This window comes from Podarcis filfolensis, assembly GCF_964270895.1.
Source record: "Podarcis filfolensis genome assembly, chromosome: 9".
Classification (NCBI taxonomy): Eukaryota; Metazoa; Chordata; class Lepidosauria; order Squamata; family Lacertidae; genus Podarcis; species Podarcis filfolensis.
In genome coordinates, this window is record NC_139610.1 from 27,454,730 (window position 1) to 27,477,956 (window position 23,227).

The window sequence follows — 23,227 nt, forward strand, 5'->3', positions numbered from 1 at the left end:
TTTGACATATTTCCCACATTATTTTTTTATTTGCTTCAGATACCCTTGAGCTGTTAAAATGCTACTGTTTGCAGAATCTAAAAGGTTCATTCACCTTGCTTTGGTGCAGCTAATATGACATCACTTGCGGATTCGTGTAGTTGGTTGCATTTAATGATCTGAAATTCAAATTTGAAAGAAGAGTGTCAGAGCATTTGTGACATTTTGCTAAGATAAATAGCCATTTCTTCACCCTGGCTTTCCCACATAAGCTCTTCATTGTCAAACAAGATCTTAACCCATCAAACTAGAGTTTATACAGTAGTCAGTAACATATTCTATTCTTCATTTTAAAACCTATGGTGTTTTTAAAAATAATAATACTAATAATATAGAGTATTACGCAACTTTTGATATAATACTATTTTCCTATAGTTGGTGAAATTGTCTTAAACAATGAACCTCTCCATAGCTGTATTCCAGGCCACTGAAATAAGCCCTGGATTAGAGGTGAATTAATGGATGGATGGATGGATGGATAGATAGATTGGAAGGAAGGAAGGAAGGAAGGAAGGAAGGAAGGAAGGAAATCATTAATGTGCAGGCATCTGGTGATGCCTTCCAATTGTTAGGATTCTATGACTTCTGGGAGCCAGACAGAGAAAACTAGAGGGGTGCATTCAGCTTTAGGAGATTGAGGCTCCCCATTCCTGATCTAGAACGTAAGGAGAGAAAATAGATCAAAGTGTCCATGAGTATGTTTGGCGTATATTACCCACAGCAATGAGTAAGTAGTAAGAAAATTCCCACAAGTAAGAAGAATGGCTTCCAGACCAGAGAATGTTGTGTTCTGACAGAAGGAAGCCAGTGGCGGAAGAAGCCTCTTGGGCACCTGGGGTGGGCGAACCACCCATAGGGACGGGAGGCACTGTGCCACACGGTGCCCATATGGACAGGCAGAGGTTTAGCTTCTGGTGGCAGTGTGTGTCCTGGGGGGTTGCTCAGTGGCGGAGAGCGTCCCAGGGGGTGCCGCCCATGGCGATGTCACCCTCCCCCAGGGATGACACCTGAGGCGGACCAGCCCCACCGCCCCCACCTTGCTCCGCCTCTCAAAGAAGCCCCAGCAAACCTTATTGCGAACATTCAGTAATTAAAGGTACGTCATACTTACTTTTCAACATTTAATGACATAATACTTCTTACTGGTCTGCTCTTCGGTCCAGGAGAAGGATGAAATACCCGCCCTTGTTTATTGGTTGTGACAGGCTTTGCCTGTTTAACGATGTAAGGGTCTACGGAATGGGTTGGATAAGGATCAAATGTGCCTGCTTTCATGCCCCCAGGCTGGAAAGCAAGGATAAAGAATTTTGATAAGTTGGTAACAAAAATACTTCGCACAAAAATACAGAGCCTGAAGCAGTAGTTCAGAATATTATTTGATGAAATGCAGTGTATTATGTAAATAACCAGGCAGCCAAAACCCAAATGCTTACACAGAAAACTTATCACAGCCCCAAGCAGCACAGAATGATGTACATTTATGCTATTTCATCCACAAAAGTTGTACACAAGAGTGAATTTCAGCGGATGTACTTTGCATGGCTACCTAGAAGTAGGTCCCATTCTCTTAGGTGGAGTTAACTCCTTGGTAAGTGTACATTCAATTGCATCTTTACTCCACTACATTTTACAGGTGTCACCAAAGAAATCTTAGTCAATTGTTTAACTTTTAGTTGATTAATTAAATTAGTAAATAAGTAGAAAAAATAGTTATGAAGCAAGAAAAATACTTTTTTTTTACACTGATGCACAAGTGTGTCATTGTGGCATCTTAGAAAAGGCATTACATCCAATGTAAGAGATAATGAGGAAGGCCTCATAAAATGCTGCATTTTTTTAAAAAAACTATTCTGTTAAAAAAATTAGCATTGGTATTTATTTTTTTAAAAAAATGGTTGTTCAATTTAACATTTTAATCAATTTCAATCAATTTCCATTGATTAATGTATCAAACTTTGGAGCCCTAATAAGTTTACTTTGTATATTAGCACCTTCAAGAAAGAGCTGAAGAAATTAGAAACATGTCAGACGAGACCAAAGAATAACAACAAATCACTTCAGGACTTGTGGATATTTCCCACTTACTTTTAGCACCATCTTTAAACAAAGTGCCATTTGATTAAATAAATAATTGTAAAAAACATTTTTCAAACTTATTTATGTTTCCACCTTTCAAAATAGCTCTCTAAACTGCAACAAAAGTAAGCCATCGCACTCATCTTCTCTTTCTAGCTAAATGAAAATGTCTGCAATAAAAATTAAATGACAAAGAAGAAACGTTTTTAGAAAAAAACTGCACCTTCTTTGCAGGAGAAGTTGGCTTAAATGGATGGGTAACCGGTGCTGGCGGGGGTTGTTTCTTTGGTGGTGGCAATGGTTTGTCATCATGGTAAGGATTTACATCAAAATATTCTCGTGGGTAAAGATTCAACTTGAAAGCGCCACCTTTCATCAAACGGTGGTGTTCTTCACTCATTTTCTGTGTAAACCAGAGAGGAAAGATATCACATTGAGTACTTCTAATTAAGATTATTTTCAATAGGGAATGACTAGGAAATAATTTATGGCTGGAATCCTATGTTTACTTATCTGATGGTAAGCCTTACTAAACTGAACAAACACATGCACAGGACTGCACTGTTTGAGATGATAATGCAATAAATGCTACAAAATAGATGCAGATCAAGGTGGCATACAGAATAAGCCCAGAACAAAATAAGCCCAGGTAAGACCTCTGGAGGGCTACAGAGTCCCAATCCATGGTATATGTCAAAAGCTTATATCGGAAGGCTAACACATAATTTGTACCAAATGTATACCATGGCAGAGCTGCAGAATGGAGGAAATGATATCTTTCCTTCTTGATCCAAATAATTAATGCTTATAGGAAAAAGAATAATCAGTCTAGCTTTGGACTGCCTCAGATTAATCACTGGGGTTGCTGAACAGTATCATATTCCTCAAAAGCTTCACACAGGTAACATGCAAACTAGATATATGAAGGGTATGATCCTTATTGAAGTAATAGGAAACAGAGAGCAATGCTTGTAAATGTAAATGGTTTTTTTTTCCCCATTTCCCCGCTTTTCCACTTTCCCAACACCTTCCAATTTGCCCCCCCCCATAGCAGGTCTTCGTGTCAGTGGTTCCATCTGGGTCAAACAAGTGGTCCCCAAAGGCAATAACTGTACCAATGGGCCACTATCCAAATCTCCTTGAGCAGCTTATATCCAAAAGGGATGTGGCTTAAGTTCAGAGTAGACTAATTTCAAACATAATGTCGTTAGCTCAGACTATGAGTTCAGGATACAATGTTAGGTCTAAGAGGGCTCTAATGGTGTATCCTGCCCCCCCCCCACGTCCAAGACAGTAATCCATCAAAATGATCAGGTCAGTCTCAGTATGGGGCAGAGAGGGCTGTAAACCTTGCTACCTAGCACATTGCTGATACTAAATAATAAACTATGGACGTTTAGAAAGTACTAATAAAAATTCTTATAAAGCAGGATGCTACAGTGGAACAATTCCCATTTTTGAATCAGCAAGCTGAAACAACAAAGAGCTATCAGTCGTAACTAGTTCATTTTACAAAAGAAATATGAATCTTGTATAGTCTCATTAGTACAGAGCAAACTAAGATGTCAAACAGGGTAATGTTCTCTATTCACAGACATTAATTAAATGGAAATCCAACAGAATTTTACCTTAAAGTTTATCCTTCCTGTGTCATACAGTTCCACTGAGTGTGGGTATGGTTTACCTATGGTAAGATTTGCATACCTGGGTAAAGAAAAGAAAAGAATGGTGACACCAACATTCAAAAGCCTCTAAAATTCAAGAAAACATATCAGAGGCTATTACAACTCTAGAAAGTTGATGTCATGTTTTACCCGTAGCCAGTTCCCTTCTTCCCTGGATTGGTGTACAGATTCTTCCCAGGTGGGACATATGGCACTTTGTCTTTTGCTTGCGCACTGAAGTAAGCACATGGGCCACCGATTGTTCCATAGTAGGTTCCTATACCACAACTGAAATAAATAAAAAAAAACAAATAAGCAAATATTTATCCATTAAATTTGCAACTTAATTATGTAGGAACAGATGAGGAACCTGTGGCCCTCCAAATGTTGTTGGACTGAAACACTGCTAACTTACGCTAAGAAATATTGCCTTAAGTATTGCGTCCAAGGTTTTCCCTCCAGGGACAAAAGGTTCGTTGATTCAGTAAAGGCTCTCATCGGTGGAGTGGGATGCTATTTTCAACAACATACACACACACACACACAAACACGCAGAGGGAAGCGATCTATGCCACCTCCTGTGCTGATCTAAAGGGCCCCTCAATCCTCTGGAGCAACTGGGGAGGTGATGGGAGTTTCAGGGTAAGAAAATGAGCATACATAAGCTGCCTTTCTTCCCCGGTGACCACGACTGAACTCAGTTGGACTTCCTTCTGAGTAGTTATGTATAGGATAGCACTGCAAGATGCTCAAAACCTTATTCAAACATCTGTATTTGCCAGTGGTTGGCTGCTTATTTTTATTTAGTGCTGCATTTTAATATTAATATTTGGTTTGGTTAGCAATGCAAGAATTAACGTACTATATCAGACCAGAGGCCCCATCATGCTCAGAATCCCTTTTTCCCCCTGGCAAGGGCTAATGCCTGGGTTATCCTGTGGGAATAGAGGACAACAGACAGCCATCTCCAAATGATTCCCCTTCATCTCTCTGCACGTGCCTTCGGCTGCCATAGCTGCATTCTCATATTGTATCCTAGAAATGGCTCCTGGGAAGTTTGAGAAAGTTTGTAGAAATTAAAATAAGCAGCCCCAGAGGGGGAAAGGCATTTGTGGCACATGTGTCAGTGGAGTAAAAGACATTGGTCATTTCTTCTTCTATATTCCTCTCCAAGCCACATTAATCCACTGATTACCAACTCTGTCGAGAACTGCTTCATTTTCAGGGTCACTAAATGAAAGACCTAATCTAGGTCTTCCCACAAGACCCTGGCCTGTAATTTAGAGCCCAAGGCATGCAAGCTTCCCTGGTTCCTCTCTGAGAAAGAACTAATCTGTGTGCTCATGAACATTGAACATTTTCCATTCCACTAGCTGTTTATTCTCCTTTCATAGAAAAGAAAAAATTGTGATGCACAGTGGTGGTGGGTGACATAGAAACTGTGGGACCAAAGGTATATACAGTGGTACCTCAGGTTACATACGCTTCAGGTTACACACTCCGCTAACCCAGAAATAGTGCTTCAGGTTAAGAACTTTGCTTCAGGATAAGAACAGAAATCGGGCTCCGGCAGTGCGGCAGCAGCAGGAGGCCCCATTAGCTAAAGTGGTGCTTCAGGTTAAGAACAGTTTCAGGTTAAGAACAGACCTCCGGAACGAATTAAATACTTAACCTGAGGTACCACTGTATAAAATTCAGAAGTAAATACATTTATTTTAGCAAGAAATAAAAGCCTAATGAAAGAATCTTTCAAGGTTTCTAAAGTTACTTTAATTTAACATGTAAAAATAAATAGAACCCATATGAGGACCAAAATTAACGCCTTTCCCCAGCACTTACGGATATTTCTCTCCATTACTAGGAAGGAAGGGTTTGCTCAGGTTTTTCTTTGACTCTGCCATTCGGTATCTTCTCCTTAGCTGAACAGGATTCAAATAGCTTTCACCTTCAAAAATTCTTGCATATACAGGGTCAAAGTAACCTGCCTGCGTAGCTGCCTTCTCTTTGTTACCCCCTGGTAACATTTGCTTGTTCTTGCTTGCAGCTTCATTAAAGGGGCCTTTAAAACAAGTTAGTGCTGTCAGTTTTGGTTTAATGGGTGTGGCTTTACTTAGTTTTAATTTTTAGATATTTACATCTTGTGCCAGATTTTCAGACTCTTGAACTATGTAGAAGCAATCTAGGGCATGAACTGCTACTACATCTATGCCAATATGGCATTACAATAAGCCATTACAATCTTCAAGATGCGCTGAAAAGTAATAACCGTGAACATTTGTTCTAAACTGAAGACCCTGACCCTGCCTCCAAGTAGAGGGTAGTAATATGACCATATGGAATCCCTAGTTAGAGATTTTTGGCCCTTTTCCCCTGTAAGAACATAATTTGTTTCTGAGGAATAGACGCCTGGAATAGATTTTAACACAATCTAAAGATCTACTACTACACCAAAAGGAATGCTGTTGCAAAAATATTCCCAGGGCCCCTTAGTTTGAGAATTATTGAGCCTAGAATCTGGTTAACCATACAGAGGTTTAACTGAAGGATGATGGGGCAGAAAGTCCAGTCAGATCAGGACAAAACCACAGATTGCCTCATTCAGACACAACAAGAAACCATAATTATCACAAACTAGGAAGTGAGTGAGAAAGGTCAACTATGTCCTAGTTCCATTTGAACAGGGCATTTTCCCAAGCAATAGCAGAAAAAGACTGCCTTCAAAACACATTTCCCAATATATATAAAAGAATTTTAACCATATGGGAGAATAACATCATGCAGGGCTAAAAGAATTAGGGCTTAAACTGCCCATGAACTGGTAAAGAAAGAAAAGTTCCTCTCTGATAATCAGGACCCGGTTATTATTGTTTTATGAAAGATTCTAATTGCAAAGAAGTATGCGTGAATTGCTTCAAATCCAAGTACTTTTGTAAGAAATGCCCCCAATTATTGTGGATGAAGTTTATAGGGGCTACTTTCTCAATTCTATGTGGTGGCATACAATGCAGAACTCTAGTGGCACCCTTTGTAAAGCATTGGGACACCTCCATCCTGCCTAATAGCCACAAACCCACTGTCATTTCCTATTACAATATATAGACATATGTTGTTGTTTATTCTTCTAGTCGTGTCTGACTCTTTGTGACCCTATGGACCAGAGCACGCCAGGCACTCCTGTCTTCCACTGCCTCCCGCATTTTGGTCAAACTCATGTTGGTAGCTTCGAGAACACTGTCCAACCATCTCGTCCTCTGTCATCCCCTTCTCCTTGTGCCCTCTATCTTTCCCAACATCAGGGTCTTTTCCAGGGAGTCTTCTCTTCTCATGAGGTGGCCAAATATTGGAGCCTCAGCTTCACGATCTGTCCTTCCAGTGAGCACTCAGGGCTGATTTCCTTCAGAATGGATAGGTTTGATCTTCTTGCAGTCTGTGGGACTCTCAAGAGTCTCCTCACCACCATAATTCAAAAGCATCAATTCTTCGGCATATAGGCTGCACTAATGTAATTGGCCACAATCACAATGGAGCAGCTCTTCAATCATCCTGCCTTCTTCACTGCAGTTTTACCCAAGTTCCCATGCCACAAACTGGATTGGTTAAATAAGGCAAATAAACTAACACTTACTGCTAGCTACTACCAAAGTAGTGCTTCCAACTCATGCTGCTATACATATGCAGTGTCCTGGAAACATTGGCACAATTTTAAAAATTATGCTGGCCTTTATTCTATACCTTTGAGGTTTACACAGTGAAGGATTCATCAAAGCAATTTTTAAACATTTTTCATGTTTAATGAGGAGTTAATGTCAAACATACCTGTTTTATTTTCCTTGCTATAACCCATTCATAGTTTTGAAGATTTTTTTTCCCCAGAAAGAAAAACTACAGTATTGTAAAATGAGAAAAAAATATACTTACGGTTAAATGGTGAGACATATTTATCCCCAATAGTAACATATTCCATTTCACTAAAGAGGCCAATCCTCTCCATGTCTGATTTTCCTGTTTCTGAAGGCATGTTTACTTTTGCGTGATAACCCCGCTACTCTAGAATATGTGCAGATGCCTTACAATGCCTAGAGAAAAAGAGATGGATTCATACATGTCAGTTTTCAAGACATTTACAAAACAATCACTGTCAATTTACTGCTGAAAATACTGGTTTAAACAGACAGCAGAACTCAGTAGCAAATTTCAAATTAAGGTACAAACAGAATTTTTAGTTTCTCTTTGGGACAGCGGATGAAGCAGCAGTAAATTCATTTGAATCTATTTTATCAGACTCTCTGATCCAACTGATGTATTGCTCTCCCTCACACTCATACACCTAGAATTAGACCACCAATCTGGCATGTACATAGCTGATCCTACTTTTTGTCTCAATAAGTAATTCAGGAAATATACCAAGCTCGGACTGGGCAAATTGAAGTACAGAAATGGCTCAAGCCTCACCTCAAACACAAATTCACTACATAGCCTTAGGCAAGCCCCTCATTCCTTCATCTGAAATATAGATGGAGTGTTGTAAGACTTGAGATAATGAACGTGAAGCAAAAGTGCTAATATAAATAATATTACGATGAGGGGGGAAACAGCACTCTGCTGATACCAGGTGTCATTTGGAATATGCACTCATTCCCAGACCGAACATCCTGACAAGGGGGAAACCAACCTGGACCATCCCTTTGGCCACTGAATGTGCAGCTGTTCCAATGCTTGCTTTCCTCCCCCCCCTCCATTCATTGTTGTTTTTTAATCCACCTTATATTTTAATATGTGCAAAGATAAGTATGTTTATGTGATTTATGAGCGTTAATATATTACTGGATTTCAAAAATCCATTTATTACTATCTGGCAGTTTAAGCAGATAAAAATAGTTGATTTTTATGTTGTGGATATAAAAGTCTTCCAAATATTGATCAGCAACAAACTACTAGGGATGTGCATCAAATTCAGAAATCTGGTAGGATCTGTATGAGGCAACACAAATCAAAGCAGAGACCACTGAAGAACTTTGTGGCACCTCAGCAATCCAGACTTTTAAAAAATGATGCAGACAAGCATCTGCTAAAAGCAGTGCAGTCTTGAGACACTAATTCAAAGGTTCAACAAACAGCCTCTTTGCAATAAGCAGATGGAAAAGTATGGGAGAGCTAAGTGTCATCTGCATATTGATGACACTTCTACCTAAACCTCCCAGCAGGTTTATATAGATCACTAATAAAGCAAAGGAGAACGGAATCCTTAGGGAACCTCCAGGCTTGGGAAAACTTAAGCTTGCAAAGAATTGCACCACCTGCTGAGAAAGAACTTTTGCCACAATCCTAAATGCCTATGGATAAAATACTAGTCGTACCTTATTAGGCATAAAGCAATAAAAGCACCATGTAAAAAAAGAAGCACAAATGCAATTGTGAGCCCTTGGAAGAATAGCAAGGGCAAAATGTCAAAATGACTGCAATCCACCTGGTGCCCCGGGAAAGGCTCAAGCGCACACGTGTAATGCTGTATCCATACACATGACACGCATTTATCGTTGCACGTTAAAGTTTCTCTTCACAAGGCACACACACACTTTTAGGGAGGAAACTGCATTACAATTAGGCTAATTATTCCTTCAGTTTGCCATTTATGCCTCACAGCTGTCGGAAAGAGGGCTTGGAGCCCAGGCTCTGTGCAGGAAATGGGGAGCCCTTGACTTATTGTTGTATATTAAATTTGTATACCGCCCCTCATCCGAAAATAGCAGGTTGGTTCGCAACAGAAAAAATACAAATTTAAGGATACGAAAAACATTTTTAAAAACTCTCGTCACCCACCTTCTTTCTCTCTCTCTCTCCCTTTCCCCCCACCAAGATGGGCTACTCTGGCTCAGCAGCAGAAACTTCCTCGGCCTCCCTCTTCCATCCACAATGAGCGCCAATTTCTCCTTTGCGCAGAAGCGTCTCTTTGTTGATGCGCAGTTGCCATGGATTCGGGCAAGCACCATCATTACATATTTCACTTCCTCCCCTCCCCCCCCCCCCGCAGCTCTCGTATGGCACAACCCGAAAGGATCGCGGCAGCGGCGGCTGCGCGGTGAGACGGGCATGACGGGAAATGTAGTTCAAGAGCCCGGATGCCGGCGTACGCAAGCCCGCCGGTGGCTTTAAAAAAAACAACAACGCAGAGGGGTGTCTTTGCTTTGCCCTGGAGAGGCAGCGAGAGGGTGACGTGTCAGCTCGTTAGGGGCGTGTGCAGAGGAGCAGCTCTAACCTTGCCTCAGGTTGAGGGGGAGGAGCCATGCAGCCGCCCCTGAGCGTGCCGTTGACGGACGTGGTAAGTGACGCGGGTAACCGCCACTCTCGCCCCGCGCGAGGAAGGGGTCGCTGTGAGGGGAGAAGAGGAAGAGAGGGGGCTGGGGGACGGTCGCGATGCTGCCATGGGGCTCCTCTGCCAACAAAACAGTGCCTCCCTGGGGCATAAATTTAACTCTGCCATGAAGCAGGTGGGCACTGGACTTGGCGTGGCCAATGAGAGGAAAGACCGGGTTCCCCCTAGTTTATTAACCCCTCCATCTTCCCCACCACCAAGAATATGGAGTAAGGTGGAGGAATATAGTAAGTGAACTAAGACCTGGAAGACAAAAGTTCAAGTGCCTACAGGGCCATAAAGTTCACATTGGGCCAGGCACCGTCTTCCAAACTAACCCACCTCACAGGGTCGTTGTGAAGATGAAATGAGGCACCATGACTGCCATTTTTCTTTTTTCCTCCTTTGAGGATTAGTGGGGTGGGATATAAACGTGATGGTGAAGAAAAAATCCAGCCTGTCCACGCCCAATTCTGAGTTGGGGTAATACAAAAAGAACAGCAGCCCTAAAATGATAATAATAACAATAAAAAAGAATCTTGGAGACAGCCAGGTTATACTAGCCTATGCACGTGAGATGTTACAGGCAGACAAATCCAATGTGTGGATGACTTGGGACAGGCTTGCCTGGGTGGGTTGTGCAAGGCGTGTTCCTGTACTAAATACCTGCTCCAGAGTATGATTTACAAATTTTAAATTGGTCTAAGTACTAGTATGCAGGTGGCGCTGTGGTCTAAACCACTGAGCCTAGGGCTTGCCGATCGGAAGGGCGGCGGTTCGAATTCCCACAACAGGGTGAGCTCCCATTGCTTGGTCCCAGCTCCTGCCAACCTAGCAGTTTGAAAGCATGTCAAAAGGCAAGAAGATAAATAGGTACCACTCTGGCGGGAAGGTAAACTGTGTTTCTGGTTTCGCCAGAAGCGGCTTAGTCATACTGGCCACATGATTCGGAAAACCTGTCTGCGGACAAATGTCTGCTCCCTCGGTCAGTAAAGTGAGATGAGTGCCACAACCCCAGAGTCGTTTGCGATTGGGCTTAACTGTCAGGGGTCCTTTACTTTTTACTAGGGTTGCAATAAACAAAATGGCATGTAATACATATAAGATGCAACCTTAAATAATGATCAATTAAGCAGTTATGGATTACATGTTAATAGGAGCCAACAGAAGAGACCTGTTGTGGCTATGGCCAGCATTTGTTGCATACTTCCCGCACATAGACGTGTACTGTATTAGTTTCATCTTATAAATGAGATTCAGCACATTAACAACATTCAGTTTTGATGCATGGAGAGTAGAATTGAGTGTTAGGCATGGGCCACACTCCAATCACAACTTGTGAAAATTTACAGCCAAAGCAGCAGCACGTCATACTAACTCAACTTTTTCTTACCCTCCAAATAGGTCATCTTAGAGACTATGGACATACTTTTTAGAATAAGAGGAGGCCTTGATCTGGCATTTCAACTTGCCACTACTGATGGTGAGTCTTCATATCAAACACTGTGTTACAATATTATTACTGAAACCAGATTGGCATGGGCAATATGTTTTTGGTGGGTCTAGGTAGGAATAATTTTTAAGGATCCCAGTCCTTTAAAATATTTTTTTAAGGATCTAGTTGAAATGCTTTGTTAGCACAACAGCACCAGTGGGTCCTTTTGCACTATAACTTTCTCTGGTTTTGCATCAGCATATAAACATAATACAAAGCAGCAAAAAGTGAATGAGCTAATGTTGATTTTATGGGCAGCATCCAAAGTTGCTTCTGTAAGACATAAACCAGAAAATCAGCACAAGCACTTGTGCCTCTGATTTGTTAAGTGGTTTGCTTGAAAAATTAGTTGAAGCTGAGTGATTCCATCCTCCTTCCCAAGTAAAAGATACCACAGAAAAGAAGGCAGAGCACATGCTTTGCATGCCAGAGGTTCCACGTTCAGTCCCTGGACTATTTCCATTTAAAAGGGTGAAGTAGCAGATGATGGGGAAAACTTCTACCCGAGATACTGGAGAGTCATTACCAGTCAGACAATAATAGGGTAGATGGGCAAGTAGGTCTGAGGCAGCTTTATGCTTTCACTTTAGCAAATAGTTTTGACAACTAAAGGAGATTGAATTTCTATGGAAATAATGAAGCTTCAAATAAATGTGTTTTAAGAATATGATGGCTAAAGCTGAAGTGGCTGTCTATAGGGTACTTTTCATGTACTGTACTAGTTTACTGTGCTCATTTCATTACTGTGCATTGCTAATTTTAAAAGCAGAATTGAAATGTTTATCCTGTTTTGTATACATCAAGCAAAAGTTTGCAACATATTGCTCAATAATAGCAAGTGATTCCTGAGTCACTTTTAGGAAGCATATGGACTGTTGTTAGTTGGTCATAAGCCTATATTTCAATTTGTACAATAAGTGTAACATTCTTTGGCATGACATCAGATGTATTAATGATGTATTAGGTCACATGTATGCAAAGGGGCAGGTTTCCAAAGTTCCCCAAGCAGCTTACACCATTGTTTTTTTTGCTCCTGTTGTGAGGAAGTTCTTTAATTTTAAACCTTTACTTTCATTGAAAAATCACAGCTTCTTGTCATGCACAGTGAGAGAGTGAAGAATTACTATTTCTTTTTGTTCCATCATCCTTCACAATATTTAAAGTGTACAACTATCTCCCCAATTCCTTTCATCTTCTTTGTTTTCTCTGTGTGTTTTAGATTCGTCAACAAAAGAGGGACTGAAGTATGTTTTCAGTGATCTTTCAGCCAAACTGGCTTCAGATGTGCTGGTATTCAGAATCTGTCACAGCTCGGTGTATCTGTGGCCAAATAGTGGGAAAAATTCAGTTGCAACAGAGCTTACAGATGATTCTGCATGTAAGGAGATACTACGATTTATTCAGTGAGTATAGCTCAACAAAAATAAGAATTATTTTTGAGGGTTCTGGTAGTATATGCATTTCTCAGTATAAGTTGATTTTATTGCTGTTTTTCAGATTTGAGCAGGAAGATGATAACAAACGCAGGTTTTCAAAAAAGAAAGATAAAAAGTTACAAGAACTGGTATGTTTACCTTTCCTTGCTATGGCTTTGTAGAACTGAGTGAATGAAGCCATTATGACATTTTTATAGCCAAATCATGCATTTGGTGTAAATGCAGAAGTTTACACATTCAGATAAAAAATTTTAATCACATCTGCGATTGTTGACTTGCAGATCCTAACATGTTCCCAGCAGATCTGCCTGCAACATAGGCATAGCAGTCCTGCTGTTTTGATATAATACTGCACTAGTGGATTCATCAGTCAACTCAACCCCCTACCCCACCTCCTTGCGAGTCTGTGGGCCAAATTGGAGGAGATGTTAGATATCTTTGTCTCTTAATTTCTTTTAAATGCAGTTACAGGGCACCTAATTTGGATTGGAACTGTGATGCTTGGAGGGAAAAGGTGTTTAACCCTTTTAACCTGGTCAATTTTAAGAATGATATTTTCCTCCACAAAAAATATTTTGTGCTTTGTTAAGGAAAACAAGGGCAGTAAACTGCACAGCTTGCACATTTAAATTTTTATTATTTACAGCAGCCTATAGTAAATATAGATCTTATGCTGGAAATGACAACTTCATTAGATCCTCTTTCTCCAATCATTGAAAAAGAGAGCAGGGGGCATCACTACATAAGCATGACCTTGCCAGTTGATGCTGTTGTCTCCGTGTCTCCAGAAGAAGTGTGGCGGAAGTAAGTAGATTATGTATAAAGGATGTGCTTGAGTTTTTCTATTGTATGATCTTTGCATATTTATCATGCGAAGGTGGATATATCTCTGCTGAATTTTGTAACATCCTTAAATCTAGAGTTGTAATAATTAGGGCGAAAAGAAGTGTGCTGAATTGTTATCTTGTTACTCAGAAAAGTAGATGCCCAAGAAGCAGATTGTTCAGAAAGACTGAAATACCTAAAGGTGTGCATAACATAACCCAATGTTATAACTAGAGGTTATGCACTTGGAATTAAATTCAAATCTTCTGGCAGGGAATAGTTATCATTTGGCTTAAGAGAAGTAGTGTTTCAGCTACACCATGATGTGAAAAGAAAAAGGCAGAGTGTTGGTAAACTTTGGATAGTGCTAGTTTATATTTATGCATACAAAATGTTATAAACCCTTTAAAAGGTTTCTTCAAGCTTAAGCAAGGAAGACATAGTATGTAGTACAATGTAATCCTGCCATTTATATAAATATTAAACTGACTAGGTGCCAATAGGCAGGCTCGTTTTACTCTTATATATGTGCCAGTGTGTCATTATTGAATTTAAACGAGTAATCCTCAGTCCATATTGGTTTCTTTCAGTTGATTCCTGATACTGTCTCTGTCTGCCATATCAAAAGCTGCTGATAAATCTAAAAAGGCTACAAAAAGCTGTTTAGATGTATCCTAAGTTTTTTATTAGACTCTGTAATCTAAAACATTGACCAATGTGCAAAATCCCCTAGCAATTCTGTCATCTTTTTTTTTTATAATTTTTTTTTCCCATATAAACACGACATACATAAACATACAAAGACAAAAACAAAACAAAAAATATGTACCATTTCATATCCTAATTTCTTATACCTTTCTTCCCCGACTTCCTCATGCCTCCCTTTTCTGTATTCCAAATTCTTATCGATTGCTCAGCAAATCTTCCCTTATTTTAATTTAAATTTAAACTAGTCTTCCTTATTCTCCTTGTCTTAACCATAGCTAATAGTAACCATTTACTTTCCAGTCCAACATCATTCTAACTTTCATTAATTTTGTAATATTTCTTTAAATAGTCTTTAAATTTTTTCCATTCTTCTTGCGCTGCTTCTCTTCCCTGGTTTCGGATTCTGCTCGTCATTTCTGCCAAGCCCATGTAGTCTATCACCTTCATCTGCCATTCTTCCAGTGTGGGTAGCTCTTGCGTCTTCCAGTACTTCGCAATGAGTATTCTAGCTGCTGTTGTAGCATACATAAAGAAAGTTATATCCGTCTTTAACACCCCTTGGCCGACAATACCCAAGAGAAAGGCCTCTGGTTTCTTGGAGAAAGTATATTTAAATACCTTTTTAAGTTCATTATAGATCATTTCCCAGAATACCTTAATCTTCGGGCAAGTCCACCAAAGATGAAAAAATGTACCTTCAGTTTCTTTACATTTCCAACATTTATTGTCAGGCAAATGGTAAATCTTTGCAAGCTTGACTGGGGTTATGTACCACCTATATATCATTTTCATAATGTTTTCTCTTAAGGCATTACATGCCGTAAATTTCATCCCGGTGGTCCACAACTTTTCCCAATCAGCAAACAAAATATTATGACCAATGTCCTGAGCCCATTTAATCATGGCCGATTTAACCGTTTCATCTTGTGTATTCCATTTCAGCAGCAAATTGTACATTTTTGACAAATTCTTAGTACTGGGTTCTAACAGTTCTGTCTCCAATTTTGATTTTTCCACCTGGAAGCCAATTTTACTGTCCAGTTTAAACGCTTCATTTATTTGATGATAGTGCAACCAGTCTCTCACCTTCCCTTTTAATTTCTCAAAACTCTGCAATCTCAGTTTGTCCCCTTCCTTTTCCAAAATTTCCCAGTATCTTGGCCACTTGGACTCCATATTTAACTTTTTAACTGCCTTAGCTTCCATTGGCGACAGCCACCTTGGAGTTTTATTTTCCAGCAAGTCTTTATATCTAACCCAGACATTTAATAGTGCTTTTCTGACAATATGATTTTTAAAACTTTTATGTGCTTTAACCTTGTCATACCACAAATATGCATGCCACCCAAAAATATTGTTAAAACCTTCCAAATCCAAAATGTCTGTGTTTTCAAGAAGCAGCCATTCTTTCAGCCAGCAGAAAGCTGCCGCTTCATAGTACAATTTAAAGTCTGGCAGGGCAAACCCCCCTCTTTCCTTTGAATCCGTTAATATCTTAAATTTAATTCTGGGCTTTTTGCCCTGCCAGACAAATTTAGATATGTCTTTTTGCCACTTCTTGAAACAATCCATTTTATCAATTATTTGCAATGCTTGGAACAAAAACAACATTCTTGGCAATACATTCATTTTTATAACTGCAATTCGGCCTAACAAGGAAAGCTTTAAATTGGACCAAATCTCCAAATCTTTTTTCACTTCTCTCCAAGTTTTTTCATAATTATCTTTAAACAAATTCACATTTTTAGCTGTCATATTTATACCCAAATATTTCACTTTTTTAACCACAGTCAACCCTGTCTCGTTCTGAAACCTTTCTTTTTCTATCTGTGTCAAATTTTTCTCCAAAACCGTTGTCTTAGACTTATTCAATTTAAATCCTGCCATTTGACCAAACTCTTGAATTATTTCCAAAACTCTTTTCGTGCTAGCTTCTGGCTCTTGCAATGTAAGTACTAAATCATCTGCAAATGCTCTCAGTTTATATTGTTTAGCTCCGACCTGAATCCCTTTAACCAACTGGTCCCTCCTAATCATATTAAGCAAAACCTCCAGGACCGATATAAAAAGTAGTGGGGAGATAGGGCACCCCTGACGTGTCCCTTTTTCAATCTTGAACTCTTCTGTAGCCACATTATTTACAATTAGTTTCGCTTTCTGTTCAGAGTATATTGCACCTATACCATTCTCAAACCCTTGGCCTACCCCCATCCCCCGGAGGTTCTTCAACATAAAACTCCAAGAAATGTTATCAAAGGCTTTCTCGGCATCCACAAAAATCAAAACCGCCTTGGTATTTATATTCACTTCCAACTTTTCCAAAATGTCAATTATATTCCTTACATTGTCCGACAAATGCCTTTTCGGGAGAAAGCCCGCTTGGTCCCCATGAATCTCCTCCATCAAAACTCTTTTCAGTCTCTTTGCTAAAATATCAGCAAAGATTTTATAATCCACATTCAATAACGAGATGGGTCGGTAGTTTTTAAGTTGAGTCTTTTCAGTCTCTGTCTTTGGTATAAGTGTGATATAGGCCTCACTCCACGTATCAGGTGCCCTTTTCCCCTCCATAATCTCATTACAGACTTCCTTCAAAGGCTGTATCAGTCCTTCCTTCAAAACTTTATAATATTTAGAAGTCAGTCCATCCGGCCCGGGGGATTTGCCCAGCGTCATGCCTTGAATGGCATCTTCTATTTCTTGTGCTGATATCTCCTGATTCAAAATTGTTTTACCTTCCTGCGAAACCTTTTTCAGCCCATTTTTCTCGAGGAATTGTTGTATATCCATTTCATTCTGCGGCCCTTGTGTGTAGAGTTGTCTAAAGTAGTTCTGAAAACAGTTCCTGATTTCCGCTGGGTTGCTTATATTCTTTCCTTCCACCTCTATATTTGTCACCGTGTTGAGTTTTTGTCTCTTCTTTATTTGCCAAGCCAATAACTTACCACATTTGTCAGCAGATTCAAAAGTCTTTTGTCTCATTTGTTTAATTTTCCACTCTAATTCTTGGTTCATCAGTTCCATATATTGTGTTTGATGAAATTTAATTTCTCTTAAAATCTCTTGGGATTTTGGCTTCGATCTTAATTGTTTTTCCCCTTCTTTTATCTTTTCCAAAATTCTCTCCTTCTTCTCATTTTGCTTTCTTTTCTTTAAAGTATTTTGCTGAATCAAAAACCCTCTCATCACGGCTTTGCTTGCGTCCCATACTATTCTTTTTTCTACTTTAGACCTTAAGTTGATTTCAAAGTAGTCTTTCAAAGTTTTTTGGGCCTTCTTGCAGATCTCCTCATCTCTGAATAAGGTGTCATTCATTCTCCATCTGAAGGAACCAGTTGTTGTTTGCCTCATCACCATCTTTACTGCATTATGGTCGGAGAAAGTTTTTGGGCAGATTTCTACTTTTTTTATGTTCGGCGCCATACTGCTAGTCACCCAAATTTGGTCAATCCTTGTCCATGTCATTTTGGCTTCAGAAAAGAAGGTTCCTTCTCTTTCTAATGGGTGTTTTGTTCTCCAAATATCAATCAAGTCCATATTGTCAGTCATTTCAAAAAAAGTCTTTGGTAGTCTTCCATCTTTTGTTATTACCTGTCTTTGTGCTTTGTCCATATTTGTTGAAACTACTCCATTCATATCTCCCATCAAAATTAAGTTGTAATCCATATGGTCCATCAAGATTTCATGCAACTTCTTAAAGAATTCAGCTTTCCCTTCATTTGGTGCGTAGATTCCCACTATCTTTTTTTTTTTTATAATATATTTATTAAAGTTTTCAAATAAAGCATATATCAGATAAGCACTTATCATTGTCCATTTGACATCTCTCAATTGTTACATGGGACTCCCCCACACCTCCCGCATACACTTACATCATTATTAAATTAGTTTCAAACAAATTATCATTTAATTCATCTTAATTAATAATCTTAATTTGGTTTAACATATTATTCAACCTTAAATCTAATTTAATGGTAGACAATTGTCTGCACTGGCATCCAATTCAGCACTCAGCCAAATTACAATATTTTTGTAAATAAATCTTAAATTTCCTCCAGTCTTCTTCCATCCTTTCTTCTCCCTGGTCTCGAATTCTGCCGGTCATCTCGGCTAATTGCATATAGTCCATCAGTTGCATCTGCCATTCTTCCACAGTGGGTAGCTCCTGAGTTTTCCAATTCTTGGCAATTAATATTCTTGCTGCTGTTGTTGCGTACAAAAAGAATGTTCTGTCCTCTTTTAACACACTCTGGCCGACAATACCCAGGAGAAAGGCCTCTGATTTCTTAGTGAAGGTGTATTTAAACACCTTTTTTAATTCATTATATATCTTCTCCCAAAAGGCCTTCACTCTAGGGCAGGTCCACCAGAGGTGAAAAAATGTTCCTTCATTTTCCTTACATTTCCAACATTTGCTATCAGACGAATGGTATATTTTAGCCAGTTTAACAGGGGTCATGTACCATCTATACATCATTTTCATCACATTTTCCTTCAACGCATTACATGCAGTGAAGTTCAGCCCAGAGGTCCACAACCTTTCCCAATCTTCAAACATAATATTATACCCAATATCCTGCGCCCATTTTATCATTGTTGATTTTACCATTTCGTCATGTGTGTTCCATTTCAGCAGCAAGTTATACATTCTTGAAAGTACCTTAGTCTTAGGTTCTAACAGTTCAGTTTCTAACTTTGACTTTTCCACTTGGAATCCTAGCTTTTTGTCATTTTTAAACACTTCTTTAATCTGAGCATAGTGTAACCAGTCTCGCACTTTGTCTCTCATCTTTTCTAAACTCTGCAATTTCCAGTTGTCACCATCCTTTTCTATTATCTCCCAATATTTTGGCCAGTTGGCCTCCATATTGGCTCTTTTCCGAGCCTTAGCCTCCAGGGGTGACAGCCACCTCGGAGTTTTATTCTCCAGTAAGTCTTTATATTTTGTCCAGACATTAAAGACTGATTTTCTGACAATATGGTTCTTAAAGGCCTTATTTATCTTAGCTTTATCATACCATAAATATGCATGCCATCCAAACGCATTATTAAAACCTTCCAAATCTAAGACATCCGTATCTTCAAGAAGTAACCAATCTTTTAACCAGCAGAAAGCTGCAGCTTCATAATACAACTTTAAATCTGGCAGGGCAAAGCCCCCTCTTTCTTTCGCATCTGTTAATATTTTAAATTTGATTCTGGGCTTTTTGCCCTGCCAGACAAATTTAGAAATATCTTTCTGCCACTTCCGGAAGCACTCTGTCTTGTCTACAATCTGCAGTGTCTGAAACAAAAATAACATTTTTGGCAATACATTCATCTTGATGGCAGCTATTCGGCCTAACAAAGAAAGTTTTAGTCTTGACCAACTATCCAAGTCTCTCTTAATCTCTGACCAACATTTTTCATAATTATCTTTAAATAAACTCAGATTTTTTGCTGTTATGTTTACCCCTAGGTATTTAACTTTTTTAACCACATTTAGTTCTGTCTCTTTCTGAAGCTGTTCCAACTCAATATCTGTCACGTTTTTCCCCAAAACTTTAGTTTTTTGCTTATTTAACTTAAATCCTGCCACTCGACCAAAGTTTTGAATCAGTTGTAGTACTCTTTTCAAACTAGACTCCGGCTCCTGTAATGTCAGAACTAGGTCATCTGCAAAAGCTTTAAGTTTATATTGTTTCGCTCCGACCTGAATCCCTTCCACCAACCGGTCCCCCCTAATCATATTCAGGAGCACTTCCAGAACCGAAATAAACAGTAATGGGGAAATCGGGCAGCCTTGTCGTGTACCTTTTTCAATTTTAAACTCTTCTGTAACCACATTGTTAACTATCAGTTTAGCCTTTTGTTCTGAATATATTGCCTCAATCCCGTTCTCAAACCCCCGTCCCACTCCCATTTCTTTTAAATTCCCCTTCATAAATTTCCAAGAAATGTTGTCAAAGGCTTTCTCCGCGTCTATAAAAATTAAAACTGCTTTAGTGTTTATGTTTGTTTGTAAAAGTTCCAATATGTCTATAATGTTCCTTGTGTTAGTAAACATATGTCTGCCCGGGAGAAAGCCTGCCTGATCTTTATGGATTATCTCACTTAAAACTTTCTTAAATCTTCGTGCCAAGACATCTGCAAATATTTTGTAATCCACATTTAAAAGGGAGATGGGACGGTAATTCTTGAGTTGTGTCTTTTCAGTTTCTGACTTTGGAATCAATGTGATAAATGCTTCTTTCCACGATTCAGGCGCCTTCTTCCCCTCCATTATTTCATTACTGACCTCCAACAAAGGTTGTATCAAATAATCCTTCAATGTCTTGTAGTAGTTAGAGGTCAGTCCATCTGGCCCTGGTGATTTGCCCTGTTTCAGACTCAGGATGGCCTGTTCAATCTCTTGTCGTGTTATTTTGCCATTTAAAATTGTTCTATTTTCTTCTGACAGCTTTGCTAATCCATTTCTCTCCAAAAATTGTGTAATCTCTATTTCATCTTGTGGCCCTTGAGTATATAGCTTTTTAAAATACCTCTGGAAGCACTTTCTAATCTCTCCCGGGTTCTGAATGTTCCTTCCTTCAACCTCTAAGTTTGTTACTGTATTTAATCTTTGTCTCCTTTTCAACTGCCAAGCTAGCAGTTTCCCACATTTATTTGCCGATTCAAAAGTTTTTTGTTTCATTGTTTTAATCTTCCATTCTATTTCCTGATTTATCAGCTTGGAATATTGCGCCTGATAAAGTTTAATTTCTCTCAGAATCGGTTGGGACTTCGGGTTAGATCTTAACTTCTTCTCCAACTCTTTGATACTTTCCAGAATTTTATCTTTCTTTTCATTTTGCAGTCTTTTCTTTAAAGAATTCTGTTGAATCAAGAACCCTCTCATCACAGCTTTACTTGCATCCCAGATAGTTCTTTTTTCCACCGTAGTGTTCAAATTAATCTCAAAATAGTCCTTTAAGGTTTTTTGGGCCTTCTTTACAATTCTTTGATCTCTAAACAGGCCATCATTCATCTTCCATCTAAAGGAGCCGATTGGGATCAATGTCATATCCATTCTCAAGGCGTTATGGTCGGAGCATGTTTTGGGGCAGATTTCCACCTTCCTCACCTTAGGTGCCAGACTTCTAGTTATCCATATTTGGTCGATTCGTGTCCAAGTCAGTTGAGCTTCAGAAAAGAATGTTCCTTCTCTTCCCAGGGGGTTTCTAACTCTCCAGATGTCAACCCAGTCCATATTGTCAGTCATTTCAAAAAAGGTCTTAGGTAGTCTTCCCTCTTTAGTAATGTTCTGGTTCTGTGACTTATCCATATTTGTTGATACGACCCCGTTCATGTCCCCCATCATGATGACGTTGTTGTAATCCAGATAATCCAGCATGATCTCGTGCAACTTCTTATAAAAATCCGATTTTCCCTCATTTGGAGCATAAATTCCTAATATCAAAATTTTTTCTCCTTGATACTGTACTTCTATTGCGAGGATTCTTCCACTTTCATCTTTAAAGAGAAATTTTGGTGAAAGGCTCTCTTTTGCATAGATCACTACACCTCTCTTTTTAACTGTATCCGATGATATAAATTCTTGACCAAGCCTTTTATTTATTAACACCTTTCTATGAAGCCTAATCACATGTGTTTCTTGTAAGCATATAATGTCCAATTGTTCCTTTTTTAGAATATGAAAAATTTTAGACCTTTTTTCGGGACTGTTACAGCCATTTATGTTCCAACTCAAAAGCTGCAGAGACATCCTGGATAAATCTGGTTATTCTTTCTGGGGTGGTACCTTGTTCTCCGGTCCTTGAGGATCCGAGGGGGCGGGCTCCCCTGGAAGTTCTGGCGCTGGCAATCCAAGTCCTTTGTGGAGGTCTTCTCCGTGTGCTCCCAAAAACTTGTCTCTATCTTCCACTGTTTTGATTTTGATCTTTCTCCCTCTGTAGGTAAAGGATAATCCTTGTGGAAACTCCCACCTGAAGATAATTGCGTTGCTTCTCAACAGTCTTGCCAATTCCGTGTAGTTAGATCTAAGGTCCAGCAACTGCTTAGGAATGTCCTTGTAGATTTCAATTCTCTTGCCCAAAATGTCTAGTGACTTTTCGTAGTGCAGGCCCAAAATCTTGTCCCTTTCCTCCTTTGATCTCAGTGTTATCAAACAATCTCTGGGCTTCTCTGTCCTTCTGACTCTGCCAAGCCTGAAAGCAGATACAATTTTAAAGTCTTTTTCCTCTAACTTCCAAAACTTGGCAAATTCCTTAGTTAGAAATTCAATAAAATTATCTTCTTCCACCTCTGGTATTGACCGTATCCTCAAGTTGGTCTCCCTGTTTCGCAGTTCTGTCATCAAAAAGTAAATCTGATGTTCTCCAACTTGTTTGCTGAGTGGTCTTACTTCTTTCTCAAGTTCTTCCAATCTTTGACTAGTATCTTCAGCCAGTTTACGATTTTCACCTACAGCCTCCTTTAATTCTCCAATAGACTGGGCATTCTGTGCAACTTGTCCAGTCAGCTTATTCAAGCTTTCTGTGTTCTGTTCAATTTTAGCTGTATGCAAATCAGCCTTCTTGTCCAGAGCCTCCAGTTTCTCCAAAATTTTCTCCAAGACAGAGCTACTTGTCCCTGAAGCCATATCTCCCAGGTG

At 39.3% G+C, this 23,227-nt stretch overlaps 2 protein-coding genes across 7 annotated transcripts in view; one reads left to right on the forward strand and one right to left on the reverse strand.

Moving 5' to 3' along the window:
• CFAP96 (cilia and flagella associated protein 96) lies at positions 1 to 9,716 on the reverse strand. Of its 3 annotated transcripts, none has more exons than XM_083631336.1 (9): positions 9,600 to 9,692; positions 8,232 to 8,282; positions 7,698 to 7,855; positions 5,619 to 5,838; positions 3,930 to 4,067; positions 3,744 to 3,819; positions 2,339 to 2,518; positions 1,151 to 1,323; positions 1 to 158 (listed from the first exon to the last, which is right to left on the reverse strand). In XM_083631336.1, exons 3-9 carry the CDS (start codon positions 7,795 to 7,797, stop codon positions 110 to 112), a joined length of 936 nt encoding a protein of 311 aa, XP_083487462.1. In that variant the 5' UTR covers positions 7,798 to 7,855; positions 8,232 to 8,282; positions 9,600 to 9,692; the 3' UTR covers positions 1 to 109. The 3 variants fall into 3 exon arrangements, with proteins under 3 accessions (XP_083487462.1, XP_083487461.1, XP_083487463.1); XM_083631335.1 differs by having other exon boundaries at positions 9,596 to 9,681; XM_083631337.1 differs by lacking the exon at positions 8,232 to 8,282 and having other exon boundaries at positions 9,596 to 9,716.
• UFSP2 (UFM1 specific peptidase 2) overlaps positions 9,682 to 23,227 on the forward strand; it is a 27,871-nt gene continuing 14,325 nt past the window's right edge. The window contains exons 1-5 of one of the 4 annotated variants that reach the window (XM_083631248.1): positions 9,682 to 9,758; positions 11,536 to 11,614; positions 12,846 to 13,029; positions 13,124 to 13,190; positions 13,709 to 13,866. In XM_083631248.1, coding sequence (XP_083487374.1) covers positions 9,693 to 9,758; positions 11,536 to 11,614; positions 12,846 to 13,029; positions 13,124 to 13,190; positions 13,709 to 13,866 — 554 coding nt within the window. In that variant the 5' untranslated portion in view covers positions 9,682 to 9,692. Of the gene's footprint in view, positions 9,759 to 9,834; positions 10,099 to 10,146; positions 10,615 to 11,535; positions 11,615 to 12,845; positions 13,030 to 13,123; positions 13,191 to 13,708; positions 13,867 to 23,227 lie in introns of those variants that run through there. The other 3 variants (XM_083631249.1, XM_083631247.1, XM_083631250.1) reach the window with 3 other exon arrangements.

Excerpts from the sequence above, each read along its gene's own strand:
- CFAP96 (XM_083631337.1), bottom strand. The coding sequence starts at position 7,797 with ATGCCTTCAGAAACAGGAAAATCAGACATGGAGAGGATTGGCCTCTTT. Across the intron at positions 3,820-3,929 it reads AAGAAGGGAACTGGCTACGG|GTATGCAAATCTTACCATAG; the intron begins GTAAAACATGAC and ends TTCTTTACCCAG. Across the intron at positions 1,324-2,338 it reads CAACTTCTCCTGCAAAGAAG|CCTGGGGGCATGAAAGCAGG; the intron begins GTGCAGTTTTTT and ends CTTGCTTTCCAG.